This window comes from Polyodon spathula, chromosome 20 (genome assembly GCF_017654505.1).
Source record: "Polyodon spathula isolate WHYD16114869_AA chromosome 20, ASM1765450v1, whole genome shotgun sequence".
Lineage (NCBI taxonomy): Eukaryota > Metazoa > Chordata > Actinopteri > Acipenseriformes > Polyodontidae > Polyodon > Polyodon spathula.
This window is the reverse complement of record NC_054553.1, coordinates 11,367,582-11,391,547: the sequence shown is the minus strand read 5'-3', so window position 1 is coordinate 11,391,547 and position 23,966 is coordinate 11,367,582. Positions and strand designations below refer to the sequence as shown.

The following is a 23,966-nucleotide window of genomic DNA, read 5'->3' as shown; positions in this document are numbered from 1 at the left end:
GGATCGAAATATTTTTTTTTTGATAAAACATAATTTAACCCCCCACAATTACTCAAAATATTAGGCAATTGTGGTGTTTAAAATAAAATAAAAACATGTTGATTTTAAAATTTGAGATATTTTCTTTCTTTGTGAGTTCCGTCTGGTTTGCTGGGTATGTAAAGAGAGTGTGAGTTAAAGGCATCATTATACATTGATATTATTGAGTACTATCGTATACACATGATTACAAAATGCAACTACTGCCATTCCATCATATCATATCAAACTTTTTTGGGGAGGGGGGGACGGGACGGGACGGGACTGTAAAAGCGGCAAACAAGATAATTACTATTGCCCACCTCTACCGGGGGAAAAAATAAATAATAAGATCGTTGGGTCCATGACATCCTCAAGAAAAGGAAAAAGGTATGGCAAATATCATCTGCTGATACAGGAGTTCTGGTTTGATGAAGGCAGATTTTCAAATCTGAAATCAAAACCGTGAGCTTTTCCTCCATTTTATTATTATTTTTTTTTTAATGTCTTCCTCGCAAAGTCTCCTACTTTCCCCTAATTGGCTACTTGTAGTTTACGTCACAGCTTAAAATATGGAGGCTGTGTGGTCCAGTGGTTAAAGTAACTGGCTTGTAACAGGGAGGTACCCGCCAGTTCAAATCCCGGCTCAGCTACTGATTCATTGTGTGACCCCAAGCCTTAACCTCGTTGTGCTCCATCTTTCGGGTGAGACGTTGTTGTAAGTGACTCTGCAGCTGATGCATAGTTCGCTCCCCCTAGTCTCGTATCTTGTAATGCTCTTTGTGATGGTGGTCCTCTATGAAAGGTGCTTAAGTGATGCTTCCCTCTGCCGCCACGTGTGACCGCCTTCATTGAAAACAACTGCTTTTGCTGCGTGGCAGTGCCGCGCTGCGTCTGGTGTGAATGCCCCTTTAGGGTTTGTAGCCTGTTGATTTTTTTTTTTATTTTTGATCACTTTTTTGGAATTAAAAAATATACAGTTTTCGATTTTCCCTATTTTCATGGTCAGCTGTTTTGATCATATTCCAATTTTTATTGCTGTAATTCTGTAATCCAAATGTTCCCACATCTTGTTTGGTGAAAAGTGCAGTAAGTTAGCTAGAGTACAAGTGTAGTAACAGTTGATTTTATTTGAGATCGAACATGTGATTTCCCCTTCCACTCCACTCAAAAGGCAAGGTTGGTGTCGTATCTGGGGTTCAGCTGAGCTGATGCAAAGATATAAACCTATTACAACTGGAGGTATAAAAGGTGCAAACCCATAGGAAAACATATATGCTAAAAGGAACAAGCATACTGTATTCCTGTAGCTATAGCATTGCAATACTGTCACTGTTAATAAACTGTTCATTCATTCAGTGCATCATTCTGTTCTTTGATTGGAAACGATCTTGCAGATAAACACGGTGGTATTTGATAAAACTGGAACATTGACCCATGGCACACCCAAAGTGATCCAAGCCAAGCTCCTGGTGGAGAGTAACCAAATGCCACGCAGCAAACTGCTGGTGATCGTGGGGACAGCTGAGAACAACAGCGAGCATCCTCTGGGAGCAGCAGTCACCAAGTACTGCAAACAGGTGAGCTGCACGTTTCAAACAGATACAACAGGGATGGAAACAGCACCTGCATTGCAGAGCAGTTTGATCAGTTCCTAGACTTGCTGGGAGTTTAATAAGACACCTGGGCTTGTTACCTATACAGTGTGGCTGATCAGGCTCATATTAAAACCTGGAATGAGGGATACTGCCATGCAATAGGAGTCTTATTCCAATCCTTGATACAGTCAACCCAGTATTGGCCCATAAGCAGGAATAGCACAAATGGAAATGGTATTATAAATCACCCAAATAAAGATTGTACTCTTGACTACTATTGTAACTGACTCTGCATATAATGCACAGTTCACAGCCTACCTCTGTAAAGCACTTTGTGATGGCGGTCCACTATGAAAGGTGCTATATAAAAATAAAGATATTATTATTATTACTACTGTTGGTAACATAGGTGTAGTGTATGCTGTATGTTCTGTGCACAAGGTGACTGCAAGGAGTTTGTCAGCCATCATGCACATTTCAATGTGAAATTAAAATAAACAACAAGGCATTTCCTGATGGTACCTGACTGAGACATTTACTGTAAACCAAGTAAATCGAAATGTACATTATACCTAATCTGTGGACAGTGTAGCAATTCACAAGCATTTTCTTTTCTTCCTTTGCAGTAAGTTGTGTCATTCAAACGTTAGTGGTATAATTAATGGGTAACACTTTGATTTGGTGTCCGTTATGAGTGATTATAAACAGTAGCAAAAAATAAATAAAAAATCAATGGCAAAGGTGTATAATAACTATTGCAAAAGCAAAGGAGCCCCATACCATTGGTGAGACAGACAGACCTGAAGACAGGCAGACAGACTAGTTGTTATAACTGAATATTCTAAATATATTCTATAATTTTTAATCGTATCATTAATACAATGTTTGTAGCTTGTTTATAATCACTTATAACAGACCACCTAAACTAAAGTGTTACCAATAAATGTTTGTCTTGATGATAAAGATCCTCAGTGACGGGCTTCTAATCAGGTGGACTAAGTTCTGTTTTTTGTTATTTTAAAATGAAGTTGCTGTTTTGCTGTGGTACTGTACTGGTAAACTCTAAGGCACTATTTCAGAGACATCAGATGCTTGGATGTCTCCAGTGTGTAATCGCAGGCTGGGTGTGCAGTGTGGCTGATTGTGCTTGTCTCTCAAGATGCTGGGCACTGAGTCGCTGGGATCCTGCACAGACTTTCAGACAGTCCCTGGCTGTGGAGTCAGCTGCAAGGTCAGCAACACAGAGTCCCTGCTGCGCAACAGAGAAAATGAGTCTGAGGAGAGGAACTCCAGAGATGCTGTGTTAGTCCAAATTGAGGACAGGACAGCTGACCACACGCATCCTTTGATTATTGAGCCTAAGCCTTCAAGTGAGTAAACAGGAAGACTGTTTACACCACCATTGCATACTTGGAATAGCTTTTTAAGTGTAATATAATGATATTTTATTGATCCTATTCACAAAGATAAACTTTGTTTGGTGTCTTCATTATGTGCTGATCTGCCCGTCTCACTACATGGTAAACACAATAACTGCCTTCCACTCCTAGCCTCCTATAGATGTCAATAGGCTACCAAGTCATCATGTTGAGGCAGAAACACTGAGATCCTTTAAGACCCAACTTGACAAAGTACTGAGATCAATCAGCTATTAGGAACTAGATGAGCTTAGATGGGCTGAATAGCCTCTTGTTTGTAAAGATTGTTATGTTATGCTTTCTCTTGCCTAGCCTCTGTGATATCCCAGACCTACACAGTGCTGATAGGAAACCGCGAGTGGATGAGAAGAAACGGTCTCGATATTAAAAGTGACATTGACGATGCCATGATCAAGCATGAGCGCAAGGGGCGCACTGCTGTCCTTGTAGCCATTGATGGTAAGGGCACACTCAATCTCAAGAACGAGATCGCCCGAGATTACTTGGGAGCCGACTTCAGTTCAGCAGATAACTTTGTGTTTCGTAGGCCTCCTGTGTGCAGTGATCGCGATCGCAGACACAGTAAAACCTGAAGCGGCGCTTGCTGTCTACACTTTGAAATCCATGGGGCTGGAGGTGATTTTGATGACCGGTGACAACAGTAAAACTGCCAGAGCCATAGCCGCACAGGTAGGTTTTGATTCTTGGGCTTGGTTTTACTAACTACCTCATCAAACCAACTGAAATAATAACAGTAACTCCTGTTGAGCTTCTATAACTGGAATTGTTCTGCATCAGATCTTTGTGTTGAAGTTAACACTATAATATCCATTGATGTATCACATACAGCATTATGCCGCCACCCCCTGTAGCATATTGTGTTTACAATCCAGCCTCAAAAGCCAACATCTTCATATGCTATATACAGCGCTCCTCTTTATAACGCTATAGTCTGGAGCCATAGTTATGGGACCATGCGATTTGTGTTCCGCCTTATAGTGAGAATGAAAGTGCTGTTGAATGGCATTGTGGGGCAAACGAGCCATGTCGCCATGCCATGTTATAGGTGGTTCTTTGGTATAAAGGGCCTCCTTTTAAAGGGGAGGTAAACTGTTATGTGTTGTCGGCTCTTATCATTTTGTGTTTGATACAAAAAAATAGTATCTTTTCTTGGTCATTTCTTACTGTTTGACTTGTTTTGCAGGTTGGCATCACCAAAGTGTTTGCAGAGGTCCTCCCCTCCCACAAGGTGGCAAAGGTGGAGCAGCTCCAGAAGGAGGGGAAGCACGTGGCGATGGTTGGGGATGGGGTTAACGACTCGCCAGCTCTCGCCATGGCAGACGTGGGAATCGCCATTGGCACGGGGACCGACGTGGCCATTGAAGCGGCAGGCGTTGTGTTAATCAGAGTAAGTGCTATAGTACTATATACCAGCCATCGTGTGTTGAAAGTTGTCAGTATTTTGTGGGGATCCAGCAGTGGGGAACCGCTTATCCAGTTGTGTTGAAACTTGATAATAATATTCTTTACCACAAGAATCTGTGAATTTAAAGAGACACTTGTCCGCATGTGCAACACTTTCATTTCCACCTCCATACTGGGGATGTTGTTCATGGGGAGCTGTGTTTTCTTGATGCTCTCATGTTGTGTTCACAGCAGTGGCAGGTACATGCTTGTTACTGACTCATATCAATTGGTGTCAAATATAAACTGTAATTCAAGTGGTGATGTTTTTTTCTTCCAGAATGATCTGTTGGATGTGGTTGCGAGTATTGACTTATCTAAGAAGACTGTGAGAAGGATTCGGATTAATTTTGTTTTTGCTTTAATTTATAACATTGTCGGGATTCCTGTGGCAGCTGGTAAGCAATTCTCAGTGTGCTTTTTCTCTCTGTCGTTTTAACACTAAATTGAAAATGTAGTTCTGTATTTATTGAAAGCATTTACGATCACCGGTAATTCAATATTTATTTATTTGTTTGTTTGTTTATGTGTTTATTTTTTCTTTAGATGTAATATACTAAATGAAAGCAAATGACCACACCACCTGTTGTTTATATATCACTTCAGTAATAGAACAGCACATCACATGTATTAGTGTAAAATAATAATTAAAACTGATTGACTAGCCCTTCATTTCCTTTAGTTTTGGAAGCCTGAGTGAAGATCCGGTCAGCCTTGTTCCAAATGGACATTATTCCACACTACAGCTCTGGCCAAAAGTTCTGCATCACTCTGTAGAATTAACTAATTTTGCTTCGTAAAGTCTAATTAAACCTGCTGAATTATGTTACGTTAACATATTGAATTACATAGCGCTTTGTAGTTTTTCATATACTTAAGGAAGAACTGATAAATTGAAAAACGTGACATTTCAAAATCTAGCATTAAAATACTATACTACTATTATGGATTCGTGTAGACTTTTGTGATATCATGTTGTAGTTTCTTTGATTACATAATGTTAAATACAAGATCTAATTATGTTCGTATTTTTTTTTTTTAAATTATATCTTAATCCTACAATTCCCTGTGATGCAAAACTTCTGACCATAGCTGTAGGCAGTGCTTTTGTCCCCCTTCTTCCATAAGCACTACATCTGTGTTTAAAGCAAGAAGCAGACAAGTCTACAGCATGTGTCTGATGTGTGCTGTTCCCCTAGGGGTGTTTCTCCCCATAGGCCTGGTGTTGCAGCCCTGGATGGCATCTGGTGCAATGGCTGCATCCTCTGTTTCAGTGGTGCTGTCTTCATTATTACTGAAACTGTAAGTACTGTGAACAAGGGTTCTGTTAAAGGTTAATGCAATTCTATCATTAGAAAATGAGCAGAACATGTCACACAGCACCAGACAGGAGACACATAGCATTGACTTTGCTGTACCTTGTGCTGTTCACATCACAGCAATATATAACATAGTCCTGGTTTTCATGATCAGAGATCACAGATCAACTGGGGATTGCATTTGTTGCCAGATGAAGCTTAATCTGGATATACTGCGAGAATGTTTCTCCTGGCAAACGCTTCAGAATACAAATTGAGAAATGTACTCCCAGGGTGGTTTGTGACTCATGATGTGTGTGAATAAACTGTTTTTACTAAGATAATCTAAAGGTAATTGGCATATTTAGTTGTTTTTTGCTAGTTTTATAATATCAATGTCATTTCTTCAAAGCCAATCTCAGTGAATCAGGAGCCTCTGCTGTAATCCGGAGAAGTACTGACATGGAGTATTTAACTCACTAGAGTTAAAAACAGATCTCCATGGTGTAGTTGATTTGAAAAGGGTGTCTTTTGAACCCCTTTTTCTTTTCTCTTTTAGTTACACTAAACCAAGCGCTGAGAAGCTGGAGACACGAGCCCGAGGCCAGATCAGACAGAAGAGCCTTTCTGACATCAGCGTCCACATTGGAATCGACGACATGAGGCGCCAGTCTCCAAAACTCAGCCTGCTGGACAGGATCATCAACTACAGCAGAGCCTCCATTAACTCACTGAGGTCAGACAAGCGATCCCTGAACAGCATGGCTCTGACAGAGCCAGACAAGCACTCTCTCCTGGTGGGAGAGGAGATTGTGTGAGACCTTCCTGCATTCACACCAGCTTCTCCCACTCCCCGAACTGAGAGGTTTTTTTTTTTACAAATGTTAACCCCTTCCTTCCCAGCCTGTGCAATCACAGTTGAACTCTTGCTGTATCCAGTTTGATTAGATCATTGCAAATTCCAGTCCTGGTCATGGAAACACTGCACCATGGTTACATCTGGCGTTTGGAGAATTCCAGCAGGGATATGGAAGAGTGGAATTTAGTTTGCAGGGTACCCGAGGACACATGATAAACATGAATGGACTAATTGTACAATACAATACGGTGATCAGTGCAGAGAGTTTGGTCCTAGTGCACTGAACCCAGAAGATCTTCAATTGGCACAAAGCTAAATCTGTAGTGGGGCATTTCATATTAGTGATTTTAATGTGGATGAGCGTATTTAGAAGTAAAAAAATATATAGATATATATGTTTATAAGTTATCGGTTTTAGTTCAGTATTAAACATGCTGGTTATCAGTGTAGATTTTATTGTTAAAATCCATTTTGTTTATGGATCTGTTTTTCAATTTAACTCCTTGCTGTCGTAGATCAAGCAAAACCTTTCATGTTTTTTTATTAAATGGTCTTAAGGTGGCAGTGTACTTATGATGCTGTTGGAAATGAATGGAAGTGAGTAATTACATAATTTTTGCATACTTTGTTTTTGCTGTTCGAAACTTTTTTTATTGTGAGGATTTAGCCACCAGTTATTAAATTTTTTCTGAGTTTAAGAAACGCCCAATCAATAATTATGATATTTATTGAAAATTATAATTAAACATCACTAGGAATTGGATCAGTCCGTGGAGCAGCGTGGAAATCATATTGATCATTAAAGTGTTCTTTATAATGTATCGGAGTCCTCATGATACTCCAAATCCTCCACCTTTATTCTTTCAGGTCCTGATCATGTAAGCACTATCACACCATTCACTGCACTACACCATTCACCCCACTGCAAACACTTTGGTGATGCCTAACATACAAAAAAGCATTCATCCATTTATATATATATATATATGTGTGTATTTTAGATACCCTTCTGTTTGTATGTGGTGTTCCAATATTATGTGGATAACTCAGTGCCAAGATACTGATAGGAAAATTATAGTTAGGATTGCAAACGTGTGGGCTTATGTAACGTTAAAATGCTCATTTGACAATACAAAACTCTAGAATATTTCTTGAGTGACATATATGAAGATCAGAACTTTCACATAACATAACCCTGGTGCTGCACATTCAATCAAGTGCTTATTTGCTGGGGCTATTTTATTTGTTTTTGTTACGGTGAGGAGCAACACATTATTAGACATATGCAGCCTCGAACCAATATTTACTGTAAAATTAATATTATTTTGCATGACTAGATGTCAGTTTCATATACTGCAAAAGCTCCTTGTTTATATAGATCAGTGTTGTTCTATAACTGACCTCTTTCACAGTATTTTATTGTGTTGAGTGAAGATAAGAAGTAGGTCAATAAATGGATCTCTTGCAGATGTAAACACCAGCAGGGTTAATATAAAGAGTTAAAGAGCGGTCACATTGACTGACCCTGAGTCGCTCACCTGGTGAAAGGACAACAGTGTGAGTCATGCAGTCAGGGGAGCGCCCGCTGGTCTTTCGATTCCACAGGATTGGCTCTGGCGCTCCTGTGGGTTAGGGAGGCAAAACTGGCAGGGGCTGTTTCTTCTGATCGTGCTGCAGCGAACCCTGCTGGCCATGCTCACGGTGAGCTCAGGCGGACACCTGCAGGGCTGGCCTTTGTCCTCCAGAGGTCAGTCACTAGCTGGGTTGTCGGTGGTATCAGAGGTGGCCCTCTATACTTCATTTATCCTGAGCTTCTCGTGGGAATTTCTGCGGTTAGAGAACATAATTAGTTAATATAATTTGGTACTCTAATAAAGGGGTTAAAATAATGAATAATATAAATACTCATTTTGATGTGCAATTGTTAGATAATTAAAGTAGACAGGCTTCTCGTTTCATTGATGGTATTTAGTTGATCTGTGAACTGTTTCCACGGAGTGTTCCTTAAATGAGGCTAAATCCCAAAATAGAGGTAGAATAATAGTATGGCATTTTATAACGATCGCAAAACAGACACATGCTTTAAACATGTAATGAAGAACAAGCACAGACAATCACTTCTTCATCACTGTCACCACTTTTATTTGATTTTTTTTTTCTTCCAAAATCTTTAAAACTGCTTGTGGTTCAAAATGATATACAATAAAAAAAAAATAATAATCTCAAGGAATCAAGTTTCATTAAAAACCTGTTTCTTAATGTTTGTAGGTTGTTTAAAAACAGAGTGATTTGTGTTTTCTCACTTGTGCTTTTTGTATGAAACGAGAAAAGTGATGGCATGCTTTTACAGTAAACGGATATACTGTTCTGTAAATACATTGGTTTGCATCTTTACTCACGTCAGTCCATATATATTTTAAATATACTGTATTGCATATAATGTGCCTTCTTCCAAACGCCTTGTTTAATATTCTTTTAATATCTTGCTGAGGAATCTCCTGTTCATAATGTCACCTTCAGGTGTTGATGTAAAATATTTTGAAGTACTGCATTAGAGATACCAAAAAAGATAACTTTGATTTACATTTTTGTTTTGCTTACCTGAGCTATGGCATAGCCAGTAGATTACACCAATAACCACCTTCTGCAGAAGGTCCTTTCAGATTGACACGGTGGCTATGGGACACCCAAGGAGGGAGCAAGCCTGTGCACCTACAGTTGAAATCCATGGTATAATGTAGACTGCACAGTCACGTCTCAAATGGAGCACCATGCAAACAGACTTAAAGTTTATAAATATTGCCGCTGGGATTGGAACCCTAAGCTCCTGTCTCACTCGATTAATTTTGCTCGGGTAATTGGGATGTGCTGAGTCACAAGTGCAGATAAAAGATTACTGAATCCCAAATGAATGCAGGAAGCTTGGGTAAGGATCTGCCGTTGCTGATGACACAGCATCAGGAATGGAAAATATGCATTACTTCTATGCCAGCCTACAGTACACAGTAACGAATTGGCATGCATTATGGGAGTCTCGCAGATTCATTCATATTATTATTGTACTTCACATGCAAACAAAAGAGCCTCCTGGTTCTTTGGCTGTTCTGTTCCAGTGATCAGCTAAAGCTGGACCTGTATGCTGCTGCTAACCTGTATCAATGAGAACGTTGTATTATCAGTTTGCGATGGCACCATCGTTTATCATGTTCTGTATACAAAACATATTTCTATTTTAAGCTTACTATCCCATATGTATTTATGGAATATATTGCAAATGTGTTTGATTTAAAATCTGTATTGCAGATATAGTTGCAGTATATTTTTGGTCTGTGTGAGAGATTCTAGAATATGATGTATTTTTAAATATATTTTCAGGTTTAGAATATATTTAATTTAAAATGTATTTGAATGATTTTTTTTTTTTAATCAAGTGATAGAGATTTTTGTGTTTTTATGTCTTGTGATATCTTAAAGACCTGCTTTTAATGTCTATTATTATTTTATAATAACTATATGGGTAATGCATTTGCAATACACTATGTTTTTAAAACCATTACTATACCTGACAGCCAGTAGTTCAATCATGTTCTCACTAGAGGGTACTGTGTGTGACTCATGCTGCTGTCAGCATCCTCTGCCAAGAATCATGAGGAACGTGCAGAACTGCCTGTGCTCAGAGACTCAACTACGCATGATTATTACTACGTTGGTCTGTATGGTGATTGTCAACATCCTTGACCAATGAAAAGCTAGTATTATCTGTGGGTGTGTGTTTAAACAGCTTTTTAAAAACTGTTTTCCTGCTAAAGCTGCATTTCATATACTTGAGGGTAAGGTTAAGCATAAAGAAATACAAGTTATGTTTTATATGCAGTTGAAACATGCTGGGTCAGTGGTTAATCGTGAAATCGCCAATAGCGATTCTTTCATTTTTTTGAACAAGGTTACTTTAAGGTCAAATAAAGGAATACAACTTCCCCAACTCTATTCAGGTCATAACAATAATATATATGTATATATATATATATATATATATATATATATATATATATATATATATATATATATATATATATATATATTTTAAACATTGGTATATTATTACATACAAGATTAAAAATGAAGCATTTTACACTTAACATGTTAAGTAAAATCATAAAAAACAGTCACACTACATATCATGTTTACAGCACACACGTATATACAGTGTGTGTGTATATATAATAGTGCTTGAAACTGTAGTATGATGGTTATAGTGCCACACACCTGAGACCCGTTGTTTCTCCACACAGCCTGCCGTTCATTTGAGGTCATTTCAACATATCCATTAATTCTCTAATGGCAGCTAATTGTGCCAGTGTATACTCTGCAATACAACAGTAAAACTGCATCTAAGGCAGGGGGGTAGGGAACTAAGATCATGAAGGTCCATGCTAGTGAAGGTTCTACTGGTATAATGAATAGGTGTACTTTAATTTGGTTTAATGTATTAATCAAGGACATGGCTGGGACAAAGACAACTACCAATGTTGTCTGCCTGGGATATTAGAGCCATCGTTGCCAGCTCGGGTCTGGTTTGACGTGACAGGTCTGGAGGGACTAGGCTGCACAATTGCTCAATGATTCCTGCCTGAAAACGCCTGGAATTGGGAAACTGGGTTGTAAATCTGCACATAAGCCTGTAGAATGGACAACACTCACTTTTGGAACGGCCCCTAACGTTGTGCAAACTTAAAAAAGGAAGCGCCAGCTAACTAAAAACCTACTGCCATCCATGTGCTGAGTGAATACCAAAAATAACAGTGCTGACTGGTGACATTGATGCAGTGAGAAATTATTGATAATACATTTCATTGTGTCATTGTTTTTGGTCGTGTACATTGCTTTTCTTGTTTTAAAATTGTTCTTAAAAAACAAAGGGTCTTGCATAAGGGTAGACATGTAGAAAACAAACACAAGGATTTAGTTTTTTATTGTAAATAATGAGTCGCTACAAAACTGTTTCTACCTAACTATCGGTATTTATACATGCTGAATATTACTTTACTTTTGCTGCAGGTCTCTGTGCTGAACAATGAACTCCAACGTCACGTACTCTCAGGCGGATACCTTTCACCCTGACAGACAGCTTAACTAACCAATAACGAACCGAAAACGGTCTCTCCCAGCGACAACGAGACCAATGGGCTGATTGCGAGGCTTGGCCAGCCGTGAGCCTCTGATCGTCTTTTTCGCAGTGTTAAGGTGACCTGCACTCAAGCCCAGCAGTCGCAGGAAACGCAGTAAAGCAAGTGTACTCAAACGCAACTGTCAAAAAAATGTCTCTGTCTAACAAGTTAACGCTGAATAAAGTGGATGTTAAGGGGAAAAGGGTAATAATGAGGTAAAGCGTTCTTTTATTGTAAATTGTATTTTTTTTGTGTGTGTAATGTGCTGATTCTGTACGGGGGCTGAATCAATCCATGTTCTGTTACTTTAGTACCACTCCGGTATCTGTTGTAATGTGATATACAAGATTTGCTAGAAGGTTCGAATAGATCCGTTTTAGTCATGACAGCGTTTCAATTGTACGAATGTTATTTATTTATTTATTTATTTTACCATCAGACTGTCTTAAGTGAATACGACTCGGTTAAATTGGGAACAGGAGGTGTTAATTACTCGGCCATGTGCATCGTTAAATCAATTAAGTCGCTAATTAAATTAGTTTTATTTATTTTGAATGTATGTAATTAGGAATTAACCCAAGCATGTCCGAGCAGTTCATGGGACGCTGAGAATTGCACATAGCATTTTAGTAATACATGAGAAATGTCATGGTTTAGTAAGTGAGTGGGTGGGTTTAACTGAGCACACAACTGAGCCGTGCCCAGATGAAATGGGTTTGAGGAAATCTCATGCGCAGTGTGTAATGGAGTCTTCCGTTACTGCTACAGCAGGGCTGTAAACCGGGTAAATGAATGAGATCGAAACACGGTTTTCGTTATTGCAGTAAAATTTGCTCCTTGCGAAATTATTCATTGAACCATGAATTAGAATAGCAATTTTAATTATTGCTAGAAAGAATCTAGGCCTGTGACTGAAATGAATTGATGAAACCAAAAGAGAATTGCAATAGGAAGGTGTGAGGGAATGATTTGTAGCTGCTTTGTAGGGACCCAGATTATTGCTGGAGTGGTCTTGGCACGCCATGACCTAGTTCCTGGGCAGGCAGGTTAATCAGTAACAGTGTGCAGAGATGAAGGGAGGTTCTTCTACATGAAGACGTTTATTGGCTTGTGCCAGCAAAATGAAGACTGGAAGGAAGATTGAACTGTGCTCCCCTTTATTTCAGTGCCTCTTAAATTAATCCTGCAAAGCTCTGTGTTGTTTGGTTAAGTCACTGGAAATGAAGACAGTCATTTTTGACCTAATCATGGGGAAGAAAGCTGGTAAAATGGCTGTTGCATAATTTACTTTTAAGTTAAGTTGTGAAAGCATTACTAACGTAATGGACATTCTCTGGCACAGAACTAGCTTGGAGCTTAATATATAAGCATCGGTGAAATAAATTAGTACAGAGTCTTGCATAATGGGGACAAGGAAGCAGTTACCAGTAACTTGCTGCATCACTTGAATGTGGAGGTGGCCCACCATTTAGTTTAGTAGCCTAACATTTGGATGGTGCTTTGCCTACGCTGGCATACAAAATTGCCTGTTTAAAAACTGCCTTGAGTTTCCTGCATATGAACTTGAAATTTATGTTTTAAACAGCAGCTCATATTCACAAAACCTTAACGGTTTCTAGTATAGCTTTGTTATTTTTTTCTTTTCAATAAGGCAGACAACAGGGCCCTTTTATTCATAGGCCTACTGTAGTCTAGCACAGCTAATCTGGGGTGTCCTGAGTTGCAGCATCACCCTGGCATCATGTCTATGGGCGTGGCACAAGTGGAATACATTTGGTGGTCTTAGCTTGGCAGTACTCATATTAATGTACTGTACAGGACAACTGTTAAAGCGATTTAATTCAATTGAATGGCCTTGATGTTCAGGTTTATGACACTGAATTATGAACAGATAATACAAGCTGTAAAGGCCTGTGGAAACATTTAAAATTGTAATTTCCTAATAGATTTGGTTAATTTCATACAACGGTAGTTTAACAATGTTGTTTTTCTTTTGCAGGGTTGATTTCAACGTCCCTATGAAGAACAATGAAATCACAAACAACCAGAGGTAAGAAACTGCTGATATTTATTTATTTTTACTGGATAGTAGATTCTCCCCTCATTGAAACCAAGTTCATGTCCAGTTACAGAACTGCTCCTTTGCAAAGCTGCAGTAATTGTCAAACACAGGAGCCTGTGCCATACCTTGTTTCCTGGGAGATTGTTTCAAAAACTCAAAGCTGCATGCCTGGTATTGAACAGTATTGTGTTTGTTTTCAGTGCAATGCTGGTTAATAATGCTGCTTGTAGGATAGTGCATGCTTACTTTTAGATGTGATACTTAAATATTTTGCATATTATCCAATACGTTTAGCAGTTTGCCATGTACAGTGTACCGTATTAAACACATTTGTAGGGATAATCCCAGGATTTCCACACATAGTTTGATCCCCAATGCTGTAAAATACTGTGGCTTTTTTAGTTGGCTTCTTTGTTTCTGTTGATACCAATTTCAATTGCAGTCACTGTGTTGGCACAATCCTAATACATTTTAAGTATTAAGTGTCAATTCTGTTAAACAAATCCTGAAAATTAATAGAGACTTGACCTTTTACCTCTTATTTATTTGTTCCTTTAGGATTAAGGCTGCTGTCCCAACTATCAAGCACTGTTTAGACCATGGTGCCAAGTCTGTGGTTCTCATGAGCCACTTGGGCCGCCCTGACGGGAGCCCCATGCCTGACAAGTACTCCCTGAAACCAGTGGCGGCCGAGCTGAAAAACCTCCTGGGCAGGTAGGAGCTCCAGGGGCTTCAATGTGCAAGAGCACTAGACAAGAGAGATGAGGGGTTGTTACAGACCTCCCTCCTCAACCCCTCCAATAGCTTGGCTGACATTTTTTAATGTAAAATAATAGATATACACAGCTATTCCATTGTTTGTTAATGGGAAAGTTTTGTTTGCAAAGGGGTGGTGGTGGTGGTGGGGTTCTGGAAAGGTTATCCTTTCTATATAATTGAGAGGTCAGTATGTGTCCCATTTGACATGTATCTAGAGAACTGCAAACTACTGATGACACGTTTAGTACTAGAGCTGCCAGATTTTCAAACTACCTTGAACTGCCACGTGGGTCACTTTGATCCATACATTTTTAAACTACTTTTTGTTATGAAAATGAGACATACTATCGGATACAACTGAAAAGTTTTATTCGTGAACATTATAGCCAACATTTGCATTGCAGAAACACCTATTTAAATGGAAAATGAAACATAAAACGCTTTTTTTTTAAATGAGTGCATATACAGCATGACTATAAACAGTGGATTTTTTTATGAAGTACACATTTGAAAAAAATGTGTATATATACTTGTGTAAATGGATATATGTATACACATAACTATAAAACCGAAATCTAATCTTGTTTCTAATACTACATATAAATCAAATATAACACTACTTCCTGTATGAAGGCTATGGAGGAGAATAACAGTCTGCCAGCAGACTGTGTGTGCCTGCATCCAGGAGCTGTGTTGTAAACACAGACGCAGTTCCATTGAACACTATTGTGTAAACATGTATAAACTGGTATATACAAACCTGTAAAACCGAAAAAACACGTGTGCTAGGAGGAGGAGGCGTCTTGTTTGCTGCATTTACAAAAAAAATTGACTAAATTACATTCGTATTAAAAAAGATATTGACCCACATTGCTGTTCTATCTAGAACCGCAATAACAGTTATCATTTTTGCGATTCTGGCTATCAAACGCTGTCATATTTAATTGATATATTTAGGAAAAGTCATAACGGACATACACGTACGATTTATAATGGAAGAGTAGTTAACATTTGAAATGTAAAATGGGTCAAACTGACCCGCGTCATGACTGTTCTAGTGTTAAGGACAATCTTTAACACATGTAATGAGTATCATAAATTTGGGGATAATATGGCGCACCCCTGTCTCTGTCCCTGTATCACACTTAGGTTCTTGCATATATCTAGAGACCCGCGTATTCGATTGAGATGAAACTTGGTTTGAACATCCTTCAGCATGTGTTACTGAGTATTCGAATTGTCCCTGCGGGTTTGTTTCTGACGGACTTGTCTTTTGTTTGCTGCACAGGGAGGTTGTGTTCCTGACGGACTGTGTTGGCGCAGAGGTTGAGAAGGCATGTGCTGACCCTGCTGCTGGGACGGTCATCCTTCTGGAGAACCTGCGCTTCCATGTGGAGGAGGAGGGCAAAGGCAAGGATGCATCCGGGAACAAGGTGAGGGTAGATGGACACACAGTAAACCTTGTGCTTTGTTATTACGTTGACGGCGGAGATCAGGCCAGGGTTTGAAATTAGGACTAATATGTATTATTATAAACAAGTACATTACAAAGAATAAAAAAATCGAATAGTTTTTTATTTATTTAAAACCGGCTAATGTGTTACTGCTGTACTGTATGTTCTGAACCAAAGTTAAAGTCATCGCAGCAGTGATACCTTGACATTTGCATGAAGGTCAGTGGGTCATGGTATCTAGATGTAGTTGCTTTTCTTGTCCTCAGCCCCGTTTGGTATGCAGTGTTTGGAAGTGAAGTGATACAGTAAGGCCAGCAGCTGCACATTTACAGTAGTGTGACCTTTTCGAGACAGAGGGTGAGAGCCCTGCATTGGATGCTCTGGTGTTGGGGGAAGCCAGCCAACATTGCCAGAGACAAAACAAATTAAAGTTTTTTGTATGAAAATTACTACTTTGATGTAATTCTTACTGCATAGCAAAGCCCTTTTTATTTGAATGTTCAAAACCCTCAGTCCTAAGGGTAACTGGTAAAGGCATGGCCGTGTGGTGTGCAGGTGAGTCATACAGTCAGGAGACTGCAGGTTTACATCCTAGTGGCTGTGCGAAGTTCTGTTTCTAGAGGGAGTGTTTAATATTTGCACACAGGATTATATGGCATAAAAATGCTCACTTGAACAGATCTACATCCAAGGAAGAAAGAAATCCTTAAATTTGAGTGATCATTACAGTATAATCCAATGAGCATATAGTGTAATGTTTGCAGATGTCTTGAATCTCTTCAAACCTTTTCTATTTTAGACCAAAGCCACCCCCGAGAAGGTGGAGGCGTTCCGAGCCTCTCTGTCCAAACTGGGAGATGTTTACATCAACGATGCTTTCGGGACCGCGCACCGAGCCCACAGGTACTTCCTGGGCAGACTGGAACACTTTCCGCATATAGAATATGTACAACGGCTTTGTTAAACGGGGGGAGGGGAGAGTTGTTATCTTGCCTGTAATCTCATACAGCCCCTTCTTTTGCTTTGATAACACTGTGTAACAATTTTTTTTTTTTTTTTTGTTCCTGGGTAGTAAGTGTTATTTCCTAATTGCTTATGCCTCAAAAGTATAGAAAATGGCTATTCCCAACAAATTACGTATTTACAGTATAATCGTAAATCTCGAAAAACTACTCGCTTCTAAATCTTTTGTAGTCATTTTTGTATTACTTTAGTATAAATACATGTTAATTTGGATTCATATGTTGTTTTTTTCTGACTTTATGTGAACGAAGAGACGCACATTTGTCCGTTTTCCCATTGGAAATAGTGATATTTTGAAATATCACTGTCCTGGTCACAAAAGCAAAGTCTGTGGGGAATAATAGCCATTTTCTATACTTTTGAGTTACATAGTGTAATGTATTCGATAAGGTAAGGGTATTTTTTTTATAGATTAAATGTAGCTTGTACAGTTATCACTGGACACTATTGGTACTGTTGTATATGTTATCTGTTAATTAGCACAAATAGAATTTAATCATGCTATCAAATAAGTTTAACTAATGGACATTCTTCACAACGCTGCACTACAGCTGAGATTTTGTTTTTGTTTATTATCCAATTTTACTCCTGACCACTAAGTATTGCCTCCCTGTCTCCCCTCCCTAGCTCTATGGTTGGAGTGCAACTGCCCCAGAGAGCAGCTGGATTCCTGATGAAGAAGGAGCTGGATTACTTTGCCAAGGCCCTGGAGAGCCCAGAAAGACCTTTCCTAGCTATCCTGGGAGGGTAAGAACTCAAACCGAGCAGCAGGGAATGCACAATGGCTCTCCCCTTTTTGTCTTCGCATGGTACTGTGTGGGAGGCAAGCTGGGGTTTTCTGCTTGCAGTTTTCTGACTGACAAATACTGGGCTGTGGATGGCAAAGTGTAGCACTTCACTTCCCTGTCAAGTAGATTATAAAAACCTAGAAGCAGATTTAATATATGCTGAGGTCCATGTAGAGGATCTAAATATCGAGACCCAACTTCTCTGCTATGTGACTTGTATGTAGTATTGTCTTTTTAAAAGGCAGTAGAATGCCAGGGTTCTAGTTGAATACTTAAGTGGTAGGGCTACTTAAATCTGCCACTGTGTAGAATTTAGACCCTCTGGTATCTCAACTGTTAATGAAGTGAAAATTTATTTTATTTTAATCCTGGTTGATTTCTGGAAAAACCAGTATCTAGCTACAAAATTTAAACCATAAGTAAGTCTAAAACACTACATTGTATTAGGAAATAACAGGTTTGTGTTCTGATTTATATACCAACAATATGGCTTGTATACTTGTTTGATAATCTTACTTCAGTTGTATGCCAACTGTTTAAAATACTTTTAGAAGTTGAGATGACCCATGCATGGCTTAAATTTATTTGAACAAGGACTCCAGTCAAGTACAGCTACTGTGCAGAGGCCTGGATATACAGCTTGCATTCATTTCCAGTATTTTGATTATTAAACATCATTCTGATACATTCATGCATTAAATTTGCTCCACTGCAATGAACTGTTTATCCTAGCATAATTAATCCCAGTCAGTCGGTGTCCTTTTCACTATTGTTTATGGCATTATCAAAGTGCCAACTCTGCTGTCTTGTAAACTGAAACTGTCTGCATATTATGCAATATTCATTTTATAGCTTTTTTGCATTGGAATATCTAGTATTAAACATTAATGTACAAACACAAGGAAAACATGATATTTACTGTTTTTTTCCCAGTAATAAAGTTCAAGTTTCTCCTAATGATTAACATACTGTTGAAGAGATGGGGGCTAGGTGGTACAGCAGATTAGCTTCACATGACTTTTCTTTTCTGGAGTCATTAAGTCTTATGCTTGTTGAGACATTGGTGTAATTAATTCACTTCACAGAACCACCACATAAGTATGAGGGGGGCCCAGGATTCAGTGGTAGACGGGGTGTTCAAGTCAGGAACAAGGTGCTCTTGTGAGGGGAAGCTCTGTCTGTAGCCAGTAATAAAAATTTATAACAGTGCATTGTTTACAACAGTTTTAGGCGTCTAAAGTATTTTCATGTCATTGCACTATACTTTTACTTTTCTAGGTTTTAGAAATGCGTGTTCCAAGTGTGGAACGCCTGGAGGGGGTAGGTCAGTGCCAATTTGGTACAATTGACATTCCATTGGTCAATGCGACCAATTCAAGACAAATTAAAAAAAAAAAAAAAAATTGTTACAGACATATGCTTTCTTATATCTTGTTGCAGGCCTCATGTTAAGTAATGCTTAATGCACAATTTCCAAAGAAATAACTAAATGGCCAATAAAGAATGGCCTCATTGTCAAGAAATTGTTACATCATTGCTTCCCCATGATTGACAGAAGTACATTTTGAGGAATTTCACGTTCTTCTCCTGAATGCTCTCAAAAGAGGTTAATGTGTTTGTACTGTACATTTTTTTAAAGTTTGTTTTGTAAACAAGCAATTGGTAGAACAAGAAATCTGTAGAAGCCATGTATGGTTCTTCCTAAAAAAAACTAAGTAAATGGTTCTCAGGGTGCTGATAGCTATTTCTGTTTTTTGATTTGTGTTGCCAGTGCTAAAGTCCAGGATAAGATCCAGCTTATCAACAACATGTTGGATAAGGTCAACGAGATGATCATCGGAGGGGGCATGGCCTTCACATTCCTTAAAATTATCAACAACATGGAGGTACGACCACACTAGGGACTAAGCCGGGGCCCAAAATCAACAAATGCACATGAGGCCGATTTTAGGTCCTGATGCACTTAAACTAATCTTCTGCCAAGAAGGGCTTTTGAAAGTTTTTCTAATTCTGTAATGGTAATGGGTGAAGGAATTCATTATTGTAGCTTGTCCTGCTCGGGATTGGTTTGTAATTCTAGTCTGGTAAACTAAAACTTGAATTAAACCAGTTTTTTATAGTCTATTTTGAAATAGTGAACTTGTTTCAACTGGTATGTCATTTTTTCCTCTAAAAATGGGCACATGGTGATGTAAATTATATTGTCAATCTAAGGATTGCAGTCCCTCTAGTGGAGAAATACATGAACAGCAGAACATACAGTAAATCATGTGAATAGTGCAGACTGCAGTGATTTGAAATTCCCTTTGTTCAAGCTGTGTTGATTTAATCCCTCATTCAGATTGGCACGTCCCTGTTTGACGAGGAGGGTTCCAAGATTGTAAAGGACTTAATGGCCAAGGCAGAGAAGAATGGCGTGAAGATCACTTTGCCTGTTGATTTCATCACTGCAGATAAATTTGATGAGAATGCACAAACTGGAACAGCTACTGTAGCATCTGGAATCCCTGCTGGCTGGATGGTGGGTTACAGTAATTACTATTTTTTTCTCTTGTCTTTCAGTGGTTTTTTGAAGTTTTTATTCCAGCATTGAAAACTATTTCACACTTGTAAAGAAGTATCAAACGTTGCTTATACAAGACATTCACCCAAAGACAGCAGGCAGTTAATGTCTGGGGTTAATATTTCAGAATGATTGCTTGCAGTAGTCTGCAGCTTCTGGTTTTTTCTAATCTGTCCTTACCAGACAGTAAAGCCCTCTTCTATTTCTATTGCTTAATCTTTTCTTTAGCTTTTGAATTGAATATTTGGTGCAGATTACTGGCATTGTTTGACTAGTGTCCCAAGCTGTTAAATTCTACTCAAATAAAATTCCTTATGATCTGTTTTACTGCACAAATCCCTTCATAAACTGTCCACTCTACTTGATGAACGGACATGCTTTTCTGGCAGTTCATTGAGCTTTCTTCCATGTCACTCTGTCACTCTAACCAGCCCTCCAACAGTAGTCCCAGGGATGGCTGGAGGATTGGGTTTAGACATGGTCCTGCTACCACCAGAAGCAGTTTTTAAATTAAATGTCCAAATTATTGTTGCTCAAAGTGCAAAGACCTGAACGAATATGTGCCTTTTTCACTCTGAGAATGTACTGAAAAGCTGAAGTTTTCTAAGGCAGAAATATTTTAAAATGTGTGTGGGGCACTACACCTTTTTAAAGAGTGAAAGTTATTAGCAGTTGAACATAATCTCTGTGATGCCAACCTGAAAGTTTGTTGATCGTGGTGCTGACTGTGAACTGGTCTTGCCCCAGGGTCTGGACTGCGGCCCGGAGAGCACCAAGATGTTTGCTGAGGCTGTAGGCCGGGCCAAGCAGATTGTGTGGAACGGACCAGTGGGTGTGTTTGAGTGGGACAAGTTCGCCAATGGAACCAAGAACATGATGGACAGGGTGGTCGAGGCCACACAGAAGGGCTGCATCACCATTATCGGTAAGCTACAGCTGGAAACGAACAGGTACACTGTTCATTTCATCTTGATACCAGCACCATTCATGTCATAATTCATCAGACTGCACAGGGTGTTTGTTAATTACTTTTTTTTTTTGTCTGCAGCCTAATGCATCACATTACATTTTTACTGGTAGAGGGGGAGCTTGCAGACTGGCACTGCTTTGTGGTATTGAATCTGCCCACCTAATTATATAATGTAAAAAACATGTTACAAAGATACTCAACATTTTATTACAGTATAAAACCTTGTTATAAAAATAATGGATGCTACTTTTTGTTCACTGTACAGTTGCCCAGATGCTGCCTTCAATACATTTGTTATATATTTTTTTAATAAAACCAATACATAAATAGTAGTCCAAGACTGCTATCATACAAATTTGAAAATGTAAAAAGTGCATAATTTGACACATTCAAAGACCCTGTTCAGTACGCTGATATTATATACAGTAGGTTTGCTTGTGAGGCGGTCCTTTCACAGTTGTGGTTTCCAGAAACCCTGCACTATGAAATGACTATTTACTTTTGTAATTGTTGGATGTCTTCCATCACTCAATTATCGAGGCAATATCTGCATAGAAGCATCACATATCCTGTATAGAATGTTTAAATGGAGCCGCTCTAAACCCATGTGGCTGTGGTCCTGTTCCAGGTGGTGGAGACACGGCCACTTGCTGTGCCAAGTGGGACACCGAGGACAAGGTCAGCCATGTCAGCACTGGAGGCGGAGCCAGCCTGGAGCTACTAGAAGGTACATTTAATCAATTATTGGGAGTTGCATCATTAGGGGTTTTCAGGGTTGTCTGTTCTAAGTATATACGTGTTCATATAATGGAAAAACAATGTATACAAATTAAAGTTGCTTTATAAATTAGCATATCTTGTAAGAGAATGTGAAACACTGAGAATCTTACCATGAGAATTATTTTACTTTTCTGTTTTACACTAAACAAAATGGCAGTGGATGTAAACTTTGTGTTAGACTGGAATGCTTTAGCAATTCCCTGAAGCTTTCTTCTCCCAATGAGTTGTCTAAAGATGGCACCAAAGCTTTTGCACAATAATAAATAAAACCAATTGGCTAATTATTTTTGTTCATTTAACAGGCAAACTTCTTCCTGGTGTGGATGCCTTGAGCAGTAACTAAACCCTTGGAAATCCTGAAGATCTTAGCAAAGGGTTTCGATGCAGAGACCCTGAGAACCACGCCCACACCGCTTGTCTAGCTCCTCCATAGCACAGATGATGAATTCCTCTCTTTGCACTATGCCTTTGCTGCGACTCCCTAGGAGCTCTTTTCTGAGTTCAAAGAAGATACTTTACAGTTTGGAATTGGTCGTTTGTGGTAGCCTGTGTGTGTGTCGCTTGTTTTTGTTCATATATTTGAGAGAAAGTTTGTTTGTTCTATGTTGACTATAGAGTATATATTTTGCCTTTACCCACGGGTAAATCTATATTTAAACACAGACGGTCCCTATTTTACAAGCTGGTGTTCTGTAGCAGCTTGTACTATTGTTGTTAAAGTAGGTTTACTGTGTCTGAACAACTTATGCCTAAATGCACCATCTGCTAATGGAATAAAAACAAACATTGGTGTAAAAAAAAAAAAGGATGACTTTGTGGTGGCTTATGGTACAACAAAGAGAAATGCCTCGTGAAAGTGCTTGGTCTTGCTATACCATTGCTTCCTATTACATGAACAATTGATACAGGATGCTTTATAAAAGTAGTAACTTCAAAACTAAATTGCTTTGAAACTATCACAAGCAAAACTGTTGCCTTGAGGTATAAAGGTATAAACATGCTTGAGCAACAGCCTCATTTAAAAAAGCACTCCTGATCATACTGGTGAGAGTGCCTGAGTTGCAGACCATACCAGCTAAAATGGAAATACCAATAGATCTGCATCTGCCAATCGAAGACCGGGACACTGGGTAAGAAGCTAGCTGAATTAAACTGGCTCAAGGCTGTGTATTGACTATTAAAATGAAAACTCAACTTGAATCGTGACTGGCAGCTAGTGTATGGACCCAAGAACTGGAGTGATGTGACGAGTTTAGTATTTACTATTCCAGCTGTGATGTACTGAGGCATCTGCTAGTCCAGCAAACGATGACTTGCGATCATTAATAGAAGAGGTAACAAGCAGGAATCCATACTTTTCCAAACCAGTATTGACTTGTGATGGTATTAGCGTCAACCCTGTAGCATTTCATATTCATGCCATCTATTTATTTTAAAAAAATACATAAAAAAAATTCTACTAATGGTGAAGTTGCATTAGCATTGGAGAATGGGCTATTAGTTTCAATATATGGCAATTTTTAAATAGTAACACGCAAGGGCTTCAGTCTTCTTACTGTAATTTCTGTCCTATTTAAATTGACTGTACATTTAGCATACCACACGCATCAAAGGATATCTTTGTAGCAGCCGAGATGAGATGAACTACAAAGACTCGTTCAGGAGTGTTCAGTGGGCAGGGTTCGACATTAACCATAGCCCGGGTCCGGTAGTTAAGAAGCATCACAGGCCCGACTAATATATA

General features: G+C 38.9%; 2 protein-coding genes across 4 annotated transcripts in view; both read left to right on the top strand.

Moving 5' to 3' along the window:
• The window catches only part of LOC121295497 (copper-transporting ATPase 1-like), a 36,578-nt gene extending 26,621 nt beyond the window's left edge, over window positions 1-9,957 (top strand). Inside the window, exons 16-23 of one of the 3 annotated variants that reach the window (XM_041220185.1) lie at window positions 1,416-1,598; window positions 2,776-2,986; window positions 3,347-3,493; window positions 3,582-3,724; window positions 4,239-4,442; window positions 4,779-4,896; window positions 5,698-5,800; window positions 6,356-9,957. In XM_041220185.1, coding sequence (XP_041076119.1) covers window positions 1,416-1,598; window positions 2,776-2,986; window positions 3,347-3,493; window positions 3,582-3,724; window positions 4,239-4,442; window positions 4,779-4,896; window positions 5,698-5,800; window positions 6,356-6,614 — 1,368 coding nt within the window. In that variant the 3' untranslated portion in view covers window positions 6,615-9,957. The remainder of the gene's footprint in view (window positions 1-1,415; window positions 1,599-2,775; window positions 2,987-3,346; window positions 3,494-3,581; window positions 3,725-4,238; window positions 4,443-4,778; window positions 4,897-5,697; window positions 5,801-6,355) is intronic. The other 2 variants (XM_041220184.1, XM_041220186.1) reach the window with 2 other exon arrangements.
• A 1,912-nt stretch (window positions 9,958-11,869) lies between these two features.
• Window positions 11,870-23,027, top strand: LOC121295652 (phosphoglycerate kinase 1). The gene is made up of 11 exons (XM_041220580.1): window positions 11,870-12,038; window positions 13,823-13,873; window positions 14,444-14,599; window positions 15,933-16,077; window positions 16,898-17,001; window positions 17,749-17,868; window positions 19,681-19,795; window positions 20,251-20,430; window positions 21,220-21,397; window positions 22,071-22,169; window positions 22,525-23,027. Exons 1-11 carry the CDS (start codon window positions 11,974-11,976, stop codon window positions 22,563-22,565), a joined length of 1,254 nt encoding a protein of 417 aa, XP_041076514.1. The 5' UTR covers window positions 11,870-11,973; the 3' UTR covers window positions 22,566-23,027.
• The last annotated feature ends 939 nt before the right edge of the window (window positions 23,028-23,966 follow it).

Excerpts from the sequence above, each read along its gene's own strand:
- LOC121295652 (XM_041220580.1), top strand. The coding sequence starts at position 11,974 with ATGTCTCTGTCTAACAAGTTAACGCTGAATAAAGTGGATGTTAAGGGG. Across the intron at positions 12,039-13,822 it reads GGGAAAAGGGTAATAATGAG|GGTTGATTTCAACGTCCCTA; the intron begins GTAAAGCGTTCT and ends TTTCTTTTGCAG. Across the intron at positions 19,796-20,250 it reads AAATTATCAACAACATGGAG|ATTGGCACGTCCCTGTTTGA; the intron begins GTACGACCACAC and ends TCCCTCATTCAG.